This window comes from Phyllostomus hastatus, unplaced genomic scaffold (genome assembly GCF_019186645.2).
Source record: "Phyllostomus hastatus isolate PE091 unplaced genomic scaffold, TTU_PhHast_1.1 phas_contig_40, whole genome shotgun sequence".
Lineage (NCBI taxonomy): Eukaryota > Metazoa > Chordata > Mammalia > Chiroptera > Phyllostomidae > Phyllostomus > Phyllostomus hastatus.
In genome coordinates, this window is record NW_025333872.1 from 94,968,565 (window position 1) to 94,989,148 (window position 20,584).

Below are 20,584 nucleotides of genomic sequence, written 5' to 3' on the forward strand. Positions count from 1 at the left end.
TTCCCTGGCCTCCGTAACTTCCCCCACAGCGCATGTCACGGAAAGACCGGGGGCTGCGGGCAGGGTCTCCCGGTTGGCCCTTGTTCCTCGGGCCCCCGCTCCGTGGCCACAGACTCAGCTGGGGCCCGGGACATCCGCCCGGGCCTGCCTCCCTCCCGGGCCCTCACACCCGCTGGGGTGATGTGTGTGGAAAAAGCTTGAACCTGTTCATAGAGATGAGTAGCTATTATTGCACCGGGCAGAAATGTTGTAGAAGGCTGGTCAGGCCTGGCCTTGGCAGACATTCCAGATGGTTCTGGGGGTCTCTGCAGCCCTAGGGAGGACCCCCCAGGACTGAGGTTAGAGGTTCTTTATCTTGATCCACGTATGTTTCTTTCCGGCCCCAACACAGTCTAGGCCATGAACTGTGTTGAGAGAGCCCCAGCCGGGGCCGATCCACACTTTCCCAAACATCTGGGCTTTGGAATGGTGAAACAGCACAGCCCCAACTCACGTTACATTGACTGCAGCCTGGGGATCCATCAAAGTTGCTTTGAGGCCAAAGCCATCCATGTTCACGGGGCAATAGGGTCTTTTGAAACCACAGGTGAATAGGTGTAACTGCGTGGCTCCATTAAGGAGAGCTAGGGATGTGCTTCTGAATTTGGCACCAGGCCTGGCGGCCTTGGAGCCGCCATCTGGCGGGGAGAGACCGAACAGTTGGTTGGCTCCGTGGAGCGGACGTCATGGGTCTGCCTCCAGAGACAGCCATCAGCAGCCGGAGGGGCGTCTCTGTCCTCCTGCAGCTCCGTACGTGACGTACCTCAGCAAGGACCCAGCAGCCCCCTGCTCCCTGACCGACGCGCTGGATCACTTCCAAGTGGAGAGTCTGGATGAAATCATCCCAAGCGACATGAGGAAGAGTGACCGGCCCCCGCAGCACGCCCCCCGCAATATCACCATTGTCGCTATGGAGGGCTGCCACTCCTTTGTCATTGTGGACTGGGACAAAGCCACTCCGGGAGACGTGGTGACAGGTACGTCTAGCCAGGCAGATGCGCAGCGTCCCCATCGGCATGTAGGTGGGAGACACAGGTAGGAGCGGATGGACAGGTGAGGGGTGAGTGGGTACGCGGGTGGCCGGAGGGAGGGAGGCACGCCACCGAGGCGTGAACTCCCCTAGGCCTTCAGAGGCAGCCTGTGCAGGCGTCAGGGCTGAGGGCCACCCCCTGAGGTTTGTGCAAGCAGATAAGGCAGAAAGAAGAGCTGCCTCATGGCTGTCATTACACATCAAGGTCAAGGGCAAGCACAGGTATTCAGCCACGAGAAATCCAAGGACAGCCCTCACCCAATGAGTGAGGAGACCCCCACAAATCAGGGCCCTTTCAGCCACCCAGACACGGTTTCCACGGTCTCTGTGTTTCACGTGAAGGCGGGTTGTAGCTGTCTCTGCCGGGAGGTTCTCAAACACTTGTGCGACGGTCACTGCTCTTCTCCTCCGCTTTCCCTCTGCACAGTCTCACGGAGGGGTGACTCCTTCTGAGGAGCAGGGCAGGCCAGGGGGTGGGGGAGACCAGGAGAAGGAACAGAAGCAGGGAGCCAGCAAGTCCCAGGAAGCGCCTGCAGTGGTGTAACCTGCGTCTGGATGCACCAGAGGGTCCCAACGTGGTCGCCCGCCCTCACCCGACACGCGGCTGGCTCCTCCTGGGGCTGCCCCGTGCCCCCCTCCACGGGGTTGCACCTGTGGCGTGACGTGGTTCCCGGCCGCTCACGGGGCCCTCCCCTCCCTCCACGTGCAGGTTACTTGGTGTACAGCGCGTCCTACGAGGACTTCATCCGGAACAAGTGGTCCACTCAGGCTTCCTCCGTGACCCATCTGCCCATTGAGAACCTGAAGCCGAACACAAGGTACGATGTGTCCGTCCCTGAAAAACCGAAATCTGAGACCCGTGTCCCTGGGGACGGACATCCCGGGGCCGAGAAGGAAAGGCTCAGTCGCAATGGTTTTATGACTTCCTCGGCATTCTCCCTTTAGTCCTCAGAGACCGTCAACGAGCACTCGCCACGTGACGTGTGTTTTTCTTGGAAGAACGGACTATTTGGACTGTGACGGTTAGTCTAGCGGGCAGATGTTTCGCTCCCTAGTTTCCAGAGACTAAACACTGCCTACCACCGGGGTGAGGAAGGCCGCACTGGGTGTTGAAAAGGAATCGGCCCCTTTCTAGGCGCCCGCGTGGTGGCGGTGGACAGCACAGCCTTCACAGCTCGCGTTACGGGAGCAGCGATCGCTGAGCATTCTAATTAGCTGGCACTCGAACTCCGTGATGTAGAAGGTTAGCTCATTCGAGAAAGATGCATTTTACACGTTAACGTAGGCTACGCCCAGCTTACCTTCCGAAGCTGGGCAAGTGGCCGGCTGGCCAGAGGGCCCTCTGGGAGCCACAGGTCACAGCCCTCGGTGGGAAACACGCAAAAGCTGTTCCCAAGGGTGCAGAGCCGGGAAGCGTGCGTTTCCGCTTTCATGCTGTCTGCTTTCGACCATGATGGCCAGCAGGAAAGCTTCCCCGGTGGCCGAGCGTGGGCAGAGTGCCAAGCGCGCCACGGTCGAGTGCTGCTGTGCTCAGAAACCAGTTCTCTGGGAAAAAGCAGAATTCCCTGGGTTCGGGCGTTTGCCAAGCTTCGTGGTGTAAATACTCCCGCCACGGCCAGTTCCGAGCTGCCGGTGAGCGTTCAGAATTCCTAAACATTGCACGATCCGCTCGCTTGAGCCCGTACACGTGGCTCCAGCACACACTGTCACACGAAGCCGCCACATTTACGTGGCAAAGAGCGCTGAGTGGCAGGACTGGGACCGAGGTCTCCCGCTTTCTGTACGGGCCAGAGGCCACGGAGAAGGTTACAGAAAATGCTGTCCTCAGACAGAAACATGCTAGATAGAGGGAGTAGGAGCTGGACAACGGCCACAGGCCCCGAGAGACTTCTGGAGTAGCCGGGACCTTTCCGCGGGGCCTGTTAAGGTGCCACGTGGGTTCACGGGAACTGAGCTCTTATAAACTATTATGAATGTCAGGATTTGGCAGATAAAAAAATGCACGTAGCAACATGAGACATGGAGAAAACACTTTACTTTCCCCTAATAGTGATGAAAGATTAACTCATTAGAGGAAACGAACAAAAAAGGGAAACAGAGCGAGACCCAACTTGGTGTGTGCCACGTGACAAGGCTTTTTCAGCAGAGCCGCCATGTCCCAAAGCGGCAGGGGGCCTGCGCGGTGTCTGCCCGGCGCCCCTGCCCCGGAGCTGGAGCCAGTCTTGGGGGAGGGGGGTGCCCCGCCCCCTCGGCCAGTGCTCTTTCCATGGCTTCTGCCGCCAGACTGACGTTGAGTTTTGAATAACACGAAGAGATGGTTATGCAGGATGAGGGTTTGTTCATACTTCCCACAGCTATGGACGGGCCAGGACTCATTGAATCAGGACTTACTGCCCGCTCTGTGCCAGGCACCACGATGTGCTGTGCACGCTCTGAGGGCGGAGGTGGGGTGGGGGTGGGGGGAGGGGCGGAAGCCCACACCATGGCCCTGTCCACCGCCTGGCAGGACTGTAAATGCAAAACAACAGAAACACAGACTTTCACCAGTCAGTAGGGTGCCATGAGTGTACGACAGGGGACTGTTTTCTGAGTGTGGGGACCAAGGGGCGGTCAGATCAGCCTCACGGGGAAAGGAAGATAAGCCACCTTTAACCTGGAGGAGGACTGCACAGTGCCTGGGGCTTCTGTCCCACCCTCCACCCACGGTCGGCCCCCTGGTGGACAGACTGGGAACAGCAGCTACTGTGGCCCCCCCTCCCCCACCCCCAGGATGCCTCCCCTGATGGGGTGTGCTGGCTGGGTGGGGCGCGAGCACAGGCCGCCCGCCCCCCCCAACCCCGCACAGATTTCTTCCAACCCCCGCCTTGGAGCAGCTGCGAGGAAAGGGTCACCACGACGTGAGGGTGCTCGTTCCCCCTGCCTGGCCCTGGTGCAGAATGTCTCCGGTGGGCTCCCTTCAGGAGTCCATGGACCTCCTTCCACGGAGTCTGTTTTCCCGCTGTCGTCACAGACCCCAGGGCTTCTCGGGAACCGACTTCCGAGTCCCCTGCCCAGGGGACACGAGAAGTCCACGGCCTCATGTGGAGCCATGGTGCAAAGCCAGCCGCGGGTATTCACAGTGCAAGCTTGCTCTTGACTCTGCACGGGCATTACTCGCCCCGCTCAGCGGCCCCCCCCCAACTCCCGCCCCGCGCCATCTGGAGCCTGCGCGTCCTAATCCGTAGAGCGCAGGGATTTGTCTCTGCGCGGCGCGCTCCAAGGACGGGGCCAAAAACTTATATAAGGAGGCAAGGCATGGGCCGCTCGCGTTACTTGGATGAGGCGGAGACTATTTGGAGAATGAAATACGTATATTTTCGTTCATTAAAAAGAGCTTCATGTGGTTTTTGAAAATGGGAACTTTACTCTTTTTTCATAATTCCATGCTGCTTTTCCACTCAGCATATTTAAATTCACTTTGACACATTAGGTGAAGTTCAAGTGGAAATATGTCTTTGGAGGTGGGCCACGGGGGCTTTGCGGAGGACAGAGTAATTGCGCGGGAGGGGAAGGTGGGCTCCGGGAGCTCTTAGGTTTCGGCGGTGAGACGCGTTGTTACGGCAGAGAAGCTGGAACGGCTCCGCTTCCTCGACGGGCAGCCCCCTTGCCGTCTCCTTAACTGGGAGCTCGGGGGAGAGGGCCAAGGAGCTCGGGGGGGGCAGCACGAGCATGTAGCCCTGGAATACAAGTGTCATTCTTCAGGCTTTGATTTCTTTTTCTTTTTTTAAAGAAAAAGAAAGTATCTGTAAAGTTTAACCAGGATCATTAACACATGCCAAACCCACCGCTTAAGCTGCCTGCAGAGTTTTGCCTCAAATAACTCCACCGCGGCCGAAGGGAAGTCTGTGTAATTGGGAAAACATGAGCGGCCGAGTGACTGGAGATTTGGAAACTCATATGTTCTTAATTGTGCCCATCTTGTTTTCTTAAATGAAATTTTAAAAAGGATTCTCTCCTGAGTGAGACGTGAATCACTTTCTTGAAAGGCTTACAAGAAGTCTAATTTTCCCGAACGGCTTCATTATTCTAACCATTTCGGCCAGCTCTCCGAGCGGCCGAACGCAGCTCCTCGTCCCGTCCCCGTGGAGCTGAGGCCTCAGGCCCCCACAGGCCCCCAGACGCTCCGAGCCTCGTGCCCGGACAGCACAGCCACACACGTGGTCCTCTGCTCTCTCACGGCCCATCACTCACCTTTTAAAAAATGAGTGCATTTAAAAAAAGATGTAATTCATTTTTAGAGAGAGGGGAAGGGAGGGAGAAAGAGAAGGAGAGAAGCGTCAATGTGCGAGAGAAACAGCAATTGGTTGCCTCGCACACGCACTCCAACCAGGGACCCGGCCCGCACCCCAGGCCTGTGCCCTGGACTGGGATGCCAGTGGTTTGCAGGATGGTGCCCGACCCACTGAGCCACGCCAGTCAGGGCTGTGCATTGTAGTGAGTGCATGTAATCTGTGTGCCTGACAGACCATTCCGCAACCTTGAAGCGTATGTAACTCCTGCTGGCCAGAGCCGCGGGGAAAGGCCCGTGGTGAGCTCTGCAGCATGGCGGAGAGCCGCATGCGCACAATTCCGCCCCCGTTCTGCACCTGCGAGTAGCGGGGCGGGGGGGCTGGGAGCGCAGGAGAGGAGGACACCCAGAGCGTCGCAGAGAAGCAGTGGCCACAGCTGTGGCGCTGGTGTCCAGTGCTGCCCAACCACTGCTTTTCCCCCTCTGCAGCTCCTCCTCCGGGGCAAAGCGAGAGGTTTCAGGACTCCCGGCCCAGTCAGCTTCTCAGCCTCCCTCTAGAGCAGCTCGCTGGTCCAGACCACGTGCCTCGAGCACGTTCTCCTTCCAAGACAAAGACCAAGCCTCCAGCACAGCTCCTCAGGCCCTGTCCGCGCCCCTCCCTGCACTTGCTTCTCTTTCCTAGAGGCACAGACACTGGAAACACATTTAAAGCTCCAGAGCCAACCACAGCCCGCATGACACCCCCACAACGCCCATGTCGCTTCACTGAGGACACCAGCCTCTGGCTAGTTCACCCTCTCTCTGCCAACGAGCACTGCCAGGCAACACCGCCTGCTTCTTCCCACGCAGGCCAGGGATAGCATTAGGTTAGCGTGTGAATTCTGCTGTGTGTGTTTTACTGCCGCACCTCCTCCCTCTCGAGCTGGGACATGGGCAGGACAAGGGCAGGACAAGGGCAGGACAAGGGCAGGACAGGGGAGGAGACTTTCATCCAGGGACATGTCTCAGGGGGCAGAACAACCTGTGACGCCCTAAGGAACACACTCTAAGTGACTTATTTGCCCAACACGCTCCTTCAGCTCCCATTAGCCACATGTCTGTGCTGTTAATGCTATTATTTTGAAAAATTGTTAGAAAATGAGAAAGTTCAGAAAAAAATATGAAGAAATAGTAGTGATGTATGCATTAGTAAAAAAAAAAAAAGAAAGAAATAAGAATCCAGCTGCCACAGAGTAGGTGCTCAGGGGTTTGGGAACCTGTCTTATCACGCAGAGCTTGAACAAGCTTCTCTTTCACAACGTGTTTTCTCCCAATTCCAGGTATTACTTTAAAGTCCAAGCCAAAAACCCGCACGGGTACGGACCCGTCAGCCCCTCCGTCTCGTTCGTTACGGAGTCAGGTACGGTTGGCTCCCCCGCTCACTTCCTTTCTTTCTCTCAGAAACAAATCATTGGGGATGATGACGACAATAGAATAAGAACCGAAGAAGTAAATCCCTAGCTTTTCTATTTCACGGATCCATATCGGGTATTGCGTTATAAAAGAAACATGATCTTCTTTCTGCTGGGTTAAAACTTGGAAAATGACATCAAAATCGGTCTTTGTCAGAATTGCCTGGAAAATGGCGAGGTCACATTCCAGTGGGAGGGGACAACAATCTAATCTTCAGCCGCGTGGGAAGGATAAGCTGGAATCTATCTGCGGAAGAGTTAGTTGCAGAGACCATTTCTGTCACTGCAAATAGCTGAAGGGCAGAAATGTCACGAGGCCTGAGAAGCAGTTGCTTCTAGCAATCAGTGAAGTCCTTAAGATGCTGCTTTTGCTGGGAGATGCAGGCGTCTTTCCTGACTGTGGAGAGTTTAATGCAAATACTGTGCAGTCTCCTGCAAGCCGCAGCACCCACCGTCTGTGTGCTGGTGTGCAGCGCTCCGCCGCCCTGTACGAACACGTGCCTGTGAGCGTGGTCTGGAGCAGCGCACGCGGAGCTGGCCACGAGGCAGTGCCCCGGCAGTGGGCGGCCCCTGCACAGGGGAGGCCAGGCGGGGGTGGGGAGCTGAGGCTCAGAGCCAGGCCGCCTTCAGGAGCCCAGCTGAGCCAGCTCCGCACTGGAGTACAAATTCGAGCTTCTGTTTGGTGTATTATTTCCTACATGTAGCTTGATTGCGAAGCATGGGCCATTAGAAGATATTTTTCAGTGTAGTGACTTGAAATCTACTGAATCAAATGTCGGGAACACAAGTAAATCTTCTGTGAGAATATGCTTTGTACTGGAAATGTAGGCAAACCCCCTCAAAAGCGTTTTCACCCATTTCATCTAAGAGGTGCGTTTGTGAGTAGTAATGAAGAGGGAGTGAGAGGAAACCATTACCAGTGGTTAATGAGCTAAATCAAGGGATGTGCCTGTGTTTTGGCTGCATTTCCTAAAATAAAATGGACTTTTGGCAACTCTCAGATTAATGTGATAAAGATCTATAGAAAGAAAACCAAATAACTGAGATTTAAGCATCTACCAAGAAACAGAAATCCGAAATCTATCTGAGAGTAGGAGGATACAAATACAGTTCATTCTCAGTAGTCCACGGTGGTGCCTCAGTTAGTTTGTCCGCTCACCTGCTGATTGACATTGGATTGTTTTTGAGCATGAAAAAGAAAACTGGTATGAACATTCATGTGTAAGTGTCTGTATGGACATGTTTTAATTTCTCTTGGATAAACATGCAAGAGTACAGTGGGTGGATTGTATAGTTGATGCGTGTTTACCTTTTTAAGAAACCACTAAATTCTTTTCTCAAGAGAGACACATTTTAAAACATAATGAGTGTTATGTTTATGAGTGTTCAATTATTTTGTAGTATCCAGTGTCAAAATATTATATTCAGACACCTATGGCATCTGTATAAATAAGGAAGTATTTCTCAAAAGGAAAGAGTTAGAAAATAAGAACTAAGGGAAAATGTTATCCTCTCTCAAATAAGTCTTACATTTTTCTTTACCCATTCCAGTTTGCTTAGGCCTTTCAATTAGAATAAACATTTCAACAACTGCACGATTGTGGAATATGATAATAAAGTCAATTATTTCTCTTTATTCTATAGACAATCCTCTGCTCGTTGTGAGGCCGCCGGGTAAGTTGTCTTCTTGATAAACTTGATATTTTAGGAATCAAGTTGAATCACTAAAATTCAACTCAGGCTCATTACAATTACTCACAAGTAGGCATGTTGGATTGTTTTTGCATTTTAATAATTTTATGACAACTTGTGTGGTTTCTTTGCACCCTTCATCCCAGCCCAGGGAAGAGGATGATCTGGGAATGTTTTAACACAGCCACAGCGGCCAGTATCCATCCATAAAAACCATTATGGGTGGCCAGTAGTGAGAGCACCTACGTTTATTTGCACTCAACCCCCTTTGAATATTCTAAATTGCTAAAAAGATAGCAAACTACATGAGGTGTACAACAAAATTTTACTTAGAAAAACCCCAAGAAAGCTCTATCGCTGGAGTTGAGGACAGGTCTTGTCCGTGAAGAGAACAGCAGGAGCCGATACTGAGGGACTTTGTGTGTGTGTGGGCGGGGCAGGGGGGAGGTTAGGACCGCACACCCTGCAGGGTCCGATCTGCCATTGCAGCTTATTTCTTTTGAGCTTGGAGCCTTTTTCTTACTCTGCGACCCCCTTAACTATGCTCCAGTAAAAGGAGCTCCCCAGTTGCGTTTCAGTCCTAAGAAAGAAGAGGAAAGAGAAAGAGGGCGTCCATTGGGAGGTAGGAAAACCATGCTCAGAAATGCCCCCAAGAGGAGAGGAAGGCCCAGCCAATAGGTCAAGTTTTCGGGGTCTCTGTGCGAGAATGAACACTGGGTATGTTCTTCGTTGTCAAGGCGGCGAGCCCATCTGGATCCCGTTCGCTTTTAAACACGACCCCGACTACACGGACTGCCACGGCCGGCAGTACGTGAAGCGGACGTGGTATAAGAAGTTCGTGGGGGTCGTTCTTTGTAACTCTCTGCGGTACAAGATCTACCTCAGTGACAACTTGAAAGGTAGGTCTTTGAGGGTGGTTGGCTGTGGGAGGGGATGAAAAGATTTGATTCTCTGAGGGACTAACGTGACATAGCAGGGGTATAAGAGTATATTTACGTCTGGCTCAAATACACACCAGTCTTACAGGCTCTCTTTTAGGGTGACTGGGTTTTACATCGGGAGCCAGAAAAAATATATATATATATATATATATATTTATTTATTTATTTATTTAAGATTTTATTTATTTTTAGAGAGGGAAGGGAGGGAGAAAGAGAGAGAGAGAGAGAAACATCAATGTGTGGTTGCTGGGGGCCATGGCCTGCAACCCAGGCATGTGCCCTGACTGGGAATCGAACCTGCAATGCTTTTGTTCATAGCCCGAGCTCAATCCACTGAGCTACGCCAGCCAGGGCTACACATTTTTTAAAAAATCTACTAGATTTTAGGAATGAAATCCAAAATTCTGTTACAAACTTAATGGACACTTTTTGCTGATAACTCAGTAATAATAGGTGTGAGTATAACTTGGAAACACTGAGGAAAAGAATGTTCCCTTCATTCCCCGCTATTGGCACAACTTTGCAGGGAAAAAAATGTAGATGATGAAACATACATCAGCAATACTCTTTGTCCTGTGCCCAAATAAAACTTACATGGTTTTCGTCATGGGTGGGGATTTAAACAAAGAATAACATATATGCTTTGAACTACTAACGTTTCAAACTGCCATTTTGACCCACCTGGCTTTGACTCGCCCACCTACACAAATCTGGTTTTATTTCAAAATTTACACAACTTTAGATTTTTTTTAGTACATACATATTTTTAGCTGGCCCCCAGCTGGCCCATATATACTTTGTTATGGGTTTTCTTGGTGGTGGTGGTGCTTTGCTTTTTTCATGCTAGCGGTATCATTTCAAGATGATGTCAGAACAAATCTCCCTCAATATCCCGCACTCCGGCAATTTCTCGGTGTCTCTGCCTCTCCCGACACCCACCGTCTGTGTGTTTCTCTCTGCTCTTCCTGTTTCCTCCCACCGCTGCCCTTGCCCTGCTGTGACTGGGAGTTCCCGGGAGAGGTTGCCCAGCCATCTCCCGCATCCTGGGGCCGAGAATGACCACTTTGCCCTACTGTGCAGCTGCGGTTCAGCACCACGGACAGTGTCTCACGCCACAGGGCGCTACTAGTTACACGTGAAAATAGGTTCCTCCATTTTTACAGATCTTCACACCTTTCATAATTACTTCACAATGCATTCTCTGATGAGCTTAGGTTCATCTATTCTTTTTTAAAAAAAACACAGGTGGCAAACACAAGGCCCACGGGCCGAATCCCGCCCTCCACCCTGTTTTATCCTGCCCAGCACCTTGTTTCTACCTGCTGGCAGCACTGAGTTCTTGCTTAACTGTTAAGGGGCAGTTACACTTACACGGTTCTAAGGTTACATTCAGCCCTTTGAAGGCAACCTCGAGGCTGATGTGGCCTCCAGTGAAAATGAGTTTAACACCCCTGTTTTAAACCAAGGAATAGAAAGTTCTACCACTCATGGGCAGAAACTGCCTGTAATGTTAATACAGTAGTTTCCATTTATGAACACCTGTGCAGCATTTAGCACACGTGATGTCTTTGACGCCCTGTGAACATGTATAGTTTGGTGCCGTCATCACCATTTTTCAAACATGGAAAGTAGGACACAGAGTTTAAGGAGCGTACCCAATTCAAATGGTCCCCAAGGCCTGTGCGAACTCCTAAACTAGTGGTGGCCTTTCTTGAGCAGTCACTGACTTGTCTTCTTCCTCCACGAAGATACATTCTACAGCATCGGGGACAGCTGGGGGAGAGGTGAAGACCACTGCCAGTTTGTGGATTCACACCTGGACGGAAGAACAGGGCCTCAGTCCTACATAGAAGCCCTCCCTCCCATTCAAGGTAACGCGAACAAAGACCTGGCACCTTTCTCTGGGGGGTGGGGAGGGCTGGTGCCAGGAGAAAACTCCCTGTGGCCCTGCCTCTGCTTTACCTGAAGGCAGGTGTTAGTGGGGCACTTCAGGTCATGAAAATCAAAAAATCAAAAAATCCTCCTCCCATGGGCTGGTATTGGGGTGAGCCCAGGAAGGCAGGGGTACAGTGGAATGAAGACCTTACCCCTACTTCCCCTCACTAGAAGGGGAAGATGAGTCCATTTTAGTGTGTCTCTCCAACTGCAGTCACGGGTCGGCTCTGAACACAGGTGCTGGCTAGTCAGTACGCTCGCTGGTGGGACGGCAGGTAATCTCTCATCTGGCGGGAGTAAGCAGGGCCAAAGGGTGGGGCTGTGATCGAGTCACCAAAAATAGTTTTTTGAGGAGGCTGGGCCATCACCTATGCGTCAAGGGATCGGTGGTCAGAAATGCCACAGCACTCTTTCCTTCGAGAGGGGTACCGGAAAGATCTAAGAGTCCACCAGAGACCCCCCGAAGTACTCCTTGTAGACCTGAGGCTGGGGGCAGCCATGAGGCCCTGAGGACTACAAGGTCTATCGTGCCCTGTGGCGAGTGCTTGTAGAGATGGCGAGACTGCCTTCTTTTGTGGAGAGAGAGAAAGAGAGCATGTCGACAAACACTTTCCTACCCGTGTCCCGCATGTGTGGGGCCTGGATCATCCCCACAAATCGTGCTTGGGACAAGCCTCAGAGGCTACTGGGACCCCACCCAAAAATGGTGGTGTTTGTTTGGAAGTCACATTTTTTAACACCAAATCATCAGAGGCCTTCTGTCTGAATCAGGTTGTAAGGATGAGGGTTTTTCTTGTTGGCCTGGGGACTTTTGATGGCATGATCCTAGTACCAATTCCAAGTATCGGTCCCTCCACCACACGCCACCAAGCAATTCTTTGATGCCAGCGGGGTGTCCTACATACAAGTCAGCTCACGCTGACACTGTCACCTGGAGCAGCGTCAGACCCCACGGTTAAGGGCTCAGTCCCCGAGAGTGCCTCTCCTCACCCTCGCCAGACACTCACGGGTCCAGCTTCTCCCCTGTGCTTCTCACCAACGGCTATAGGTCCGAGGTCCCCACAACCTCCTCTTTGGGTTCCACTAACTTGCTAGATTGGCTCACAGAACCCAGGGAACACTGCACTTATGAGAAAGCCGGTCTATGCTAAAAGGCTGTCACTGGGGAACAGGCAGAGGGAAGGGACGCCCAGGGCGAGGTCTGCGGGAAAGGGTGTGGAGCTCACGGGCCTCTCCAGGTGCCACTCTCCCCAGAGCTCCACGTGGTCACCAGCCTGGAACTCCCTGAGCCCTGCCCTTTGGGGCTTATGGAGGTTTCATTACGTAGGCATGACGGATGAAATCACTGGTCACCGATGACTGAACTCATCCCTGGTTCCCCTCCCCTCCCCAGAGTTCGGGGGCGGGGGGTAAGGCTGAAAGTTCCAACCCTCTTATCACATGGTTAGTTCTTCTGGTGACCAGCCCCCATGCTGAGGTGCTTTCCGAGAGTCACTGTATGAACACCAACTCAGGTGAGGTTGAAAGGGGTTTGTTACGCATATCAGCGCACCTTTACGGATTGACCTTATCACTTAGGAAATCCCAAGGATTTGAGGAGCTCTCTGCCAGGAACAGGGATGAAGACCAAATACCTGTTTCTTATTATAAATCACAATATCACACATGCATTTTTTTCTCTCTCTCTTTCCTTTTATCCTCCCAGGCTACCATCGCCAGTACCGCCAGGAGCCTGTCAGCTTCGGCAAGATTGGCTTTGGGACCCCCTATTACTACGTGGGCTGGTACGAGTGTGGGGTCTCCATCCCGGGGAAGTGGTAACCACAGGCCGAGCACCCGGGGAGCTCACCCTGCCCCGCCCCCTCGATGAACCTGAACTAGGGGCCGTGAACGAGAGAAGGAAGACGGTGTCCCAGGCCCCTCTGCCCCAGTGTCAACAGGCCACGAGACGGACACTGGATATTTGGGGCATCTTCGGTCTGGACCTCAGCCCCACGTCCTGGCCTGGACCACACGCAGGGTTCGACGTCGCTGTTCACTTTGCGTCGCCACACGTTGTGCTTGTGATGGCACCTCTCAGAGATGGCCGAACCCCGGGGCCGCAGGGGAGGCCCACCGAGTCAGGGCATTCCACACTCCTTAGGCACAACGTTCAGACCCCTCGCATCTCCTGGGGACAGCTGAAGCTGGCCTCATGGAGTGCTACACGCTTTCTCCTTTCTCACTGGACTCCTCCCAGCCTAGCTCACTGTAAGCTTCGGGTGTCTTTCTACGCAGCAGAACTGAATGACTAAGATCACCACCAAGAGAAATATATCCTACTTAAGGTTTATCCCAGGGACTTACCCACTGCTAGACCAAATGTATCAACTCTTCTTTGTAAATTCTCATTTTGATATATATATGTATATATGCATATACATATCCACACTTCTCTGCAAGAACATTGATTAAAGTCACTACATTTGTACCTGTTCACCATTTACGTGTGTGGGGGACTTTTTGGAGCAGGGGGGCTGTGCATTAACGTCTTTCCGAAGGGTCCACAGCATGCGTTTTCTCAGGTGCTCAGACAGCCACGGGAAGTCCCGCCTTCTTCCTGTGTGTGCCGCCAGCTGTGGGGTGCAGGGGCTCTGCTGCATGGATGACAAACCAGGGGCAGATCCAGTGCCTTCCGTCTTTGCACACCCGTGCGGAAAAGGTGCTACTTGCCTCTATGGGGACATGACCCGTGTGACTTTAAATTAATTATAGATTGTAAGTCCCACATGATTTGAAAATCCAGGCTTGAAAAACAAGCAAACTCCTTTTTCCTTTCCCACCCATCTCTGTATCTACTCCTTGAAATAGATGCGGGATGGTGTCCGTTCCACGTGCGTGGCTCCGCTGTGCCGTCCGACAGCTCTGTGGAGGAAGGTCCGTCTTCTCTCACACAGAGCTCCACACGAGAGAAGTGGGGGTGGGAGTGGGTTGGAGGCAGAGGCTTTCCTGGGCCCCCTGGCTTCGCCGCTCACGGAAAGGAAGTCACGGCAGAGCGCAGTCCTGGCTCCTGGGGTCAGCTGTTGTCGGGCCGGTGCTATGTTGTGTTGTGGAGGTGAGACCCAATGCATCCTGCAGGCCTGGGGGTGAAACTTACAGGGAAGTGAGTGACCACATTGCAGGTGTTTGTGCTGCGGCTGTGAGAGCCGGCAGGTCCCTTAGCCTCTGCCATTGCCTTTGTGCAGGGACAACAGTAAAGACCAGGTGAGCTTCTGATGACCTGGGAGAACACGAGGGTCCCTCAGGGGCACAGGTCCGTTCACGTGCCACTCACACGTTCATTTGCAAAGTAGGACAGGAATTTTTAAGCAGCTTTTGGAGCTTTGGTACATGAAAGCAGAATTATTATTTTTTAAAAAAGAAGGATATCTAATTTAGAAACAAAAAAACAACCAGTACTGACAGAAAATTGAACTGTATGGAAGTCTGACAACCAAGGAGTTAAAGTAGACACATTCATCTAGACCAGTAGGAGGGGCGGAGTTGGGCAGCTGGGTAGAGAGAGGTCGTGTGAGGTGGGGGGAGCAGCAGCTGGTGGGCCCACTGCTACACGCAAGGTAGCAGTGGGCAGGCCCAGTGAGGCGGCAGCTAGTGGAGGGGCACGGCACACAAGGCGGCTGGCCACCGGGTGGTCCCACATTCAGTGCAGATAAACCAGGCAGAAGCAAGGTTTAGGAAGGAAGCAAGACCAACCGTGCAGCCCAGGGTCCCAGCATGGGAAAATAAAGCCTCAAAACACCGATTGAAAACACCTATGGGGGTTCAGGTGCCGGGAGAGACTCCCAGCCTCACAGGAGAGTTCGTCAGAGAGACCCACAGGGTCCTAAACATACAAAGCCCACCCACACGGGAATCAGCATCAGAAGGGCCCAGTTTGCTTGAGGGAAGTGGGGGAAATGACTGAAATCCAGCAGAGAGCAGAGCAAGCACCACTGTTCCCTCTCGGACCCCTGCCCCATATACAGCATCACAACCCAGAGACTGGGTTGCCCCACCCTGGTGAACACCTAAGGCTCCACCCCTCATACATAACAGGCTGCAGAGACAAAAAAAAAAAATGGCCCAAATGAAAGGACAGATCAAAGCTCCAGAAAAAATAAAACTAAGTGATGAAGAGATAGCCAGATAGCCAACCTAACAGATGCACAGTTCAAAGCACTGGTGATCAGGATGTTCACAGAATTGGTTGAATTTGGTTGCAAATTAGATGAAAAAATGAAGGCTATGCTAAGTGAAATGAAAGAAAATGTACAGGGAACCAATAGTGATGGGAAGGAAACTGGGACTCAAATCAATGGAGTGGAATAGAAGGAAGAAAGAAACAACCAAACAGAAAAGAATGAAGATATAAGAATTCAAAAAAAAATGAGGAGGCTTAGGAACCTCCAGGACATCTTTAAACATTCCAACATCTTAATTATAGGGGTACCAGAAGGAGAAGAAGAGCAATAAGTGGAAAAGTTATTTGAACAAATAATAAAGGAGAAATTCCCCAATCTGGCAAAGGAAATAGACTTCCAGGAAGTCCAGGAAGCTCAGAGAGTCCCAAAGAAGTTGGACCCAAGGAGGAACACACCAAGGCACATCATAATTACATTAGCCAAGATTAAAATGCAGGAGAGAATCCTAGAACCAGCAAGAGATAAGGAGACGGTCAACTACAAAGGAATTCCCATCAGGCTGTCAGCTGATTTCTCAAAAGAGTCCTTGCAGGCAAGAAGGGGCTGGAAAGAAGTCTTCCAAATCATGAAAGGTAAGGACCTACATCCCAGATTGCTCTATCCAGCAAAGCTTTCATTTAGAATGGAAGGGCAGATAAAGTGCTTCCCAGATAAGGTCAAATTAAAGGAGTTCATCATCACTAAGCTCTTATTATATGAAATGTTAAAGGGACTTATGTAAGAAAAAGGAGATAAAAAACATGTACAATAAAATGACAGAAAACTCACAATTATTAACAACCACACCTAAAACAAAACAAAAACAAACTAAGCAAACAACTAGAACAGGAACAGAAATGGAGATCACATGGAGGGTTAGCAACAGGGGAGCGGGAGGAGGAGAGAGGGGGAAAAGATACAGGGAATAAGTAGCATAGGTGGTAGGTAGAAAATAGACAGGGGGAGGGTAAGAATAGTATGGGAAATGTAGAAGCTAAAGAACTTGTAAGTATGACACATGGACATGAACTAAAGGAGAGAATGTGCATGGGAGAGAGTGTACAGGGGGAAAATGAGACAACTGTAATAGCATAATCAATAAAATACACTTTAAAAAAGAAGGATATCTAAAGAACACTTTATTTTTCACTCTATTAGCACTCATATGCTTTACAATGCCAAGCCAAAGATAAGATCTTCAAATATAAATGAACTTTCCTAATAAGCACATAACTTCCTTCCTTTAGTTCTCCCACCTGCTCCTCCAAACTTCCCTCTGGTTTCAGTATCCACCCGCTGGCCATCAGAGAGAAGAGAGAGAGAGGCCAGCAGGGTGCAATTTCCTGAGCGAGTTTCCTCGGTGTAAATAACTCACTAGCGTGTGCACGAGGAGAGTCTTTGGTCTGGGCCACAAGCCCCCTTGGCCCCGGGCCTCCTTTGGAAGAGATGGAGGTCGGGCCAGAGCAGAGGAACAGGTGCACTCTCTCCTTCGTGACTCACACCTTTCCTGGCTAGACCGCGCGTCCCGTGCTTATTACAGAGATGAAGGACACACTCCCTCTGAGGGATCTCACACTCGCTTCACAGAGATACAAAGAACTCATGGCGTTCACTCATGCAGGGATGTTCGAGCCCCACCCGTGATCTTAGACTGTATTTCATTATAGAAGTCTGAAGTTTTATTAAAAAGAAGAGCTTGCAAGTTTTGATGGAAATCATTACAAACCCAGATCATAGGGCAGCCCAAACAGAGACACGGACTCCAAGCATCAGTGGTATCGTCACCGACGTCCTGTCCCAGTGCGGCTACGTCCCAGTTCCCAGGAGTCCTCGCTGGTCACGGCCAGGCACCAGCGCCGCATGAGGTCGGGAGGCCAGGGTGTAGGAATGCCGTGGGCCTGAGCGCCGTTTCGTGTCCACTTAGGAGGACAGTCACGGGACTGCCTTGCTAAAAAAGTGTCCCTCTGCTTCGAAGTTTCTGAAGAAGAAGAGAGTTGGCCAACTCTAGAGGTCAGACGTAGATGTAAGTGGGAACTAAAGGGGAAGAAAATGACTCAATGGGATGGAGAGTTTTCGTTCAGCTCCATGAGCCTCCTTGGAAAATGGTGAGATGTCCGTCCCTGAAAAGCCTTCGACGGACTCGGGAATGTCTGAACTCGCCATCGGGAGGCCCCCAGCCTGGTTTCACGTGGCCTGTGGGCTCAGAGTGATGTCCATGAATTTGAAGGGTTGGAAACCAAACAGACAGACCAGCAAAACCCCAGCAGCACTCTACAGAAGCATGTGCGGCTCACAGGGCTGGAACTACTGTCCTACCCCTTAAGGAAAAGTTCGCAAAGCCGTGGGTTCAAGTTCTCCTGCCGCTTGAAGGAGGTGGAAGCAAAGTCTCAACTATTACCCCCTCCTCGGTAATTGTTTGCTTTTCTCTTACTTGAGTTCATTTGCTTCCCAACCAGTGACCCTGGACTCCGTGTGGAGGGGTTGGGTCCTGAGGTCCCAGTTCGCACGGGGCAGGCCCTTCGCTTGCACGGTGGTCTCATGGTCTCCGCACTGCTCAGGCGGCTGCGTGCACATTTAATGCCACCATTTGGTGAAAACATGATTTCCAGGCCTCACCAGACGAGTTTTGCTTCCTTCTTTCCCTTTTGACCTGTTCAGGCCACACGTCTCGGTAGTCCGAGAGAGCGGGGGATCTGAGTGTGCTGACGCATGGGGTTAGAACTGGCTTGCGTCTCTTGGCACGGGGACACGGGTCTCACTCACGACACACACACGTGAAACAATTCCACCCACAGAGTCAGCCCGTGTTCCCGTAGCATCTTACACGTAGTAGATGCCTTAAACCCATCTCTCTGAGATGCAGCTCCTTCTCCGTTGGAGGAGAGAAGGGAGTTTAAAAAGTAGGATACCTTCCCAACCCTGCCTTGGCCCTGTGCTCAGATCAGGCTCGGCCCCTGGAAGTCGTATGGAAACCCGGAGTGCGCTCGTCATGACGGGGGTGTGGTTTTAAACCTTAGTTGTAGGATTATTAATGTACACAATTTAAAAATCATAGCGAGAGCTAAGCACTGAAGGATTTATAACCAAAGTGAAATAAAATTAACATAGAAATGGAAGGTGATAAATTCAACACACACACACACACACACACACACACACACACAATTCATGGTCCAACTTGGGAAAGCAATGCTCTCTCAAGCAGAAGTTGCTTGTTGGCCAAGACTAGAAATGCCGCAGGGGTCAAGAAGGGTTCAGTAAGGTTGGCCTCGCCACCCCAGGACAGGACGTGACATGCGGGAGGGGCTGCCGGGACCTGGGGCGACCAGTGTCCGGCTCCCCGCACAGCTCAGAGACTCCTGTCCTGCAACGGCCCTGTCTCCCACTTGAGGGGTTCTTCCCCAGTATCCAGACATACTCTAGTCTTCCTCATCTTAAAAAAGAATTATCTTTCATTTAAACTAAAAAATGTGTTTGCATCGCCCAGGTCCCCTTTCAGCTATTCCTATCACACTTTCCTTTGAGCTGAGCTCCTGAATGGGTCACCTCCACTCTATTCTCCCGCCCTCCTCCTCGGCCCCCAGCGTCTCCCACGCCCCCCAGCGTCTCCCACGCCCCTACACCTGCACCCTGTTACACTCGGCTCCCCAGGCCCCATCTCTCCTGGCAGCTGAACCCAGCAGACACAGGTCAGCCTTTTTCTGTGTGACCTTGGGCAGCACTTGACAGCGTGTCCAGCCTGGGCTCCTTGGACCCTTGTCCCGCCTGAGTGCCCCCTCGCAGCCCCCAGGTGGGAGCCAAGCCTCCTCAAGCCTCCCTGAAGGGCCTTTGGTGTTTCAGGGACAGGCCTGAAGGCAGCACTCTCCCCGGCTTTCCTTTCAAGAGCCCGGACACAGTGGCGCAGCCGTTCCCTGAGGGCAGGCAGTGGGGGTGCCTGGGTCACCCTGAAGCCACAGCATCGAGAACAGTGCCTGGTACGTATTTTGGATTCAGTTGACATTTTCTGAGTGAAGGAGGGGAGGGGTGACTCGTCACTCGTGCTGTACCCATGGCCCAAGCCTCTGGGCCCCCTGAAGGCAAACACCCTGTTGCCCCAGGCCACATCGGGGTGGGGCGGGGCTCAGATTGAAGTGAGTGGGGAGCCTCCAAGTGCCCAGGTCCAGCCCTGTTGGCTCACCCCAGTTTTCCTCACACATCCCTGGGGGGCTGCAGGGCCCCGCTCCTCTGGGACCCCGACTAGCATCTGCCCGTCTCGGGGACCATATCTTCTCTGCACTGCCCCTCCCATGTCTTCCCGAAACTCTGCAATGCCCCCCCCACCCCCACCTTATCTCGAATAGCCTCCTCCAACCCTGGGCCCTGAGGGCCAGAGGAAGGAGCGGGTGGCAGGATCAGGAGAGCCTCAGAGCCCCATCCAGTGCAGAGAAGCGACGACCTCACCCAGGAAACCACGGTAGCAGGAACCCGGCTTCCTCCTCCTCCCCTCGCCCCTCCCTCCTTCCCCTTCCCCCACCTTCCCTCCTCTTCCCTGCAGGTGGGCCCCACCGCCCACACCTCCGTGGGAGCCAGGTGAGGGGCGGGAAGCAGGTCAGCCCCCGGGGCAGAGAGCCGGGCGAAGGAAGGGAAAGAGGGGATCTGGAGGGCCACCCGCCACCTCGGGGGAGTGATGGCGCCTTCTCACGGCTCCCCGCTGCCCTCAGCACGGCAGGTGGACAGCGAGGGCAGCGTGAGCTAAGGCCCGTTTTCAGAGAGCCCATTGCAGAGGAAGGGCCTTCAAAGGCCCTTTTCTTCCCGGAGCAGGTGGAGGCTGTAAAGGGCATTTGGGTGAGTCACCTTATAATGAAGGAAACGACCCCGAAAGCCAACATAACCCGCCAGGCCTGCATCTCGTTTCGGACCCCATGCGCCCCACCCACGGGGAGGACGGGCGTGGACGGGTGTGGATGCCCCAGGCCTCTCCCTCCTGATGTCGCTCCTCAGGGAGAGGGTCTCCTGCGGAATCTGATTAGGCAGCAAGAGCCTCACAGCCG

At 52.5% G+C, this 20,584-nt stretch overlaps 1 protein-coding gene across 2 annotated transcripts in view; it reads left to right on the top strand.

The window, feature by feature from the left end:
* FNDC1 (fibronectin type III domain containing 1) overlaps positions 1-13,825 on the top strand; it is a 77,231-nt gene extending 63,406 nt beyond the window's left edge. For both annotated transcript variants that reach the window (XM_045843758.1, XM_045843759.1), the window contains 7 exons: positions 786-1,016; positions 1,779-1,887; positions 6,656-6,735; positions 8,432-8,461; positions 9,217-9,378; positions 11,169-11,291; positions 13,061-13,825. In XM_045843758.1, the coding sequence (XP_045699714.1) occupies positions 786-1,016; positions 1,779-1,887; positions 6,656-6,735; positions 8,432-8,461; positions 9,217-9,378; positions 11,169-11,291; positions 13,061-13,176 (851 nt within the window). In that variant the 3' untranslated portion in view covers positions 13,177-13,825. The remainder of the gene's footprint in view (positions 1-785; positions 1,017-1,778; positions 1,888-6,655; positions 6,736-8,431; positions 8,462-9,216; positions 9,379-11,168; positions 11,292-13,060) is intronic.
* Positions 13,826-20,584: the final 6,759 nt, after the last annotated feature.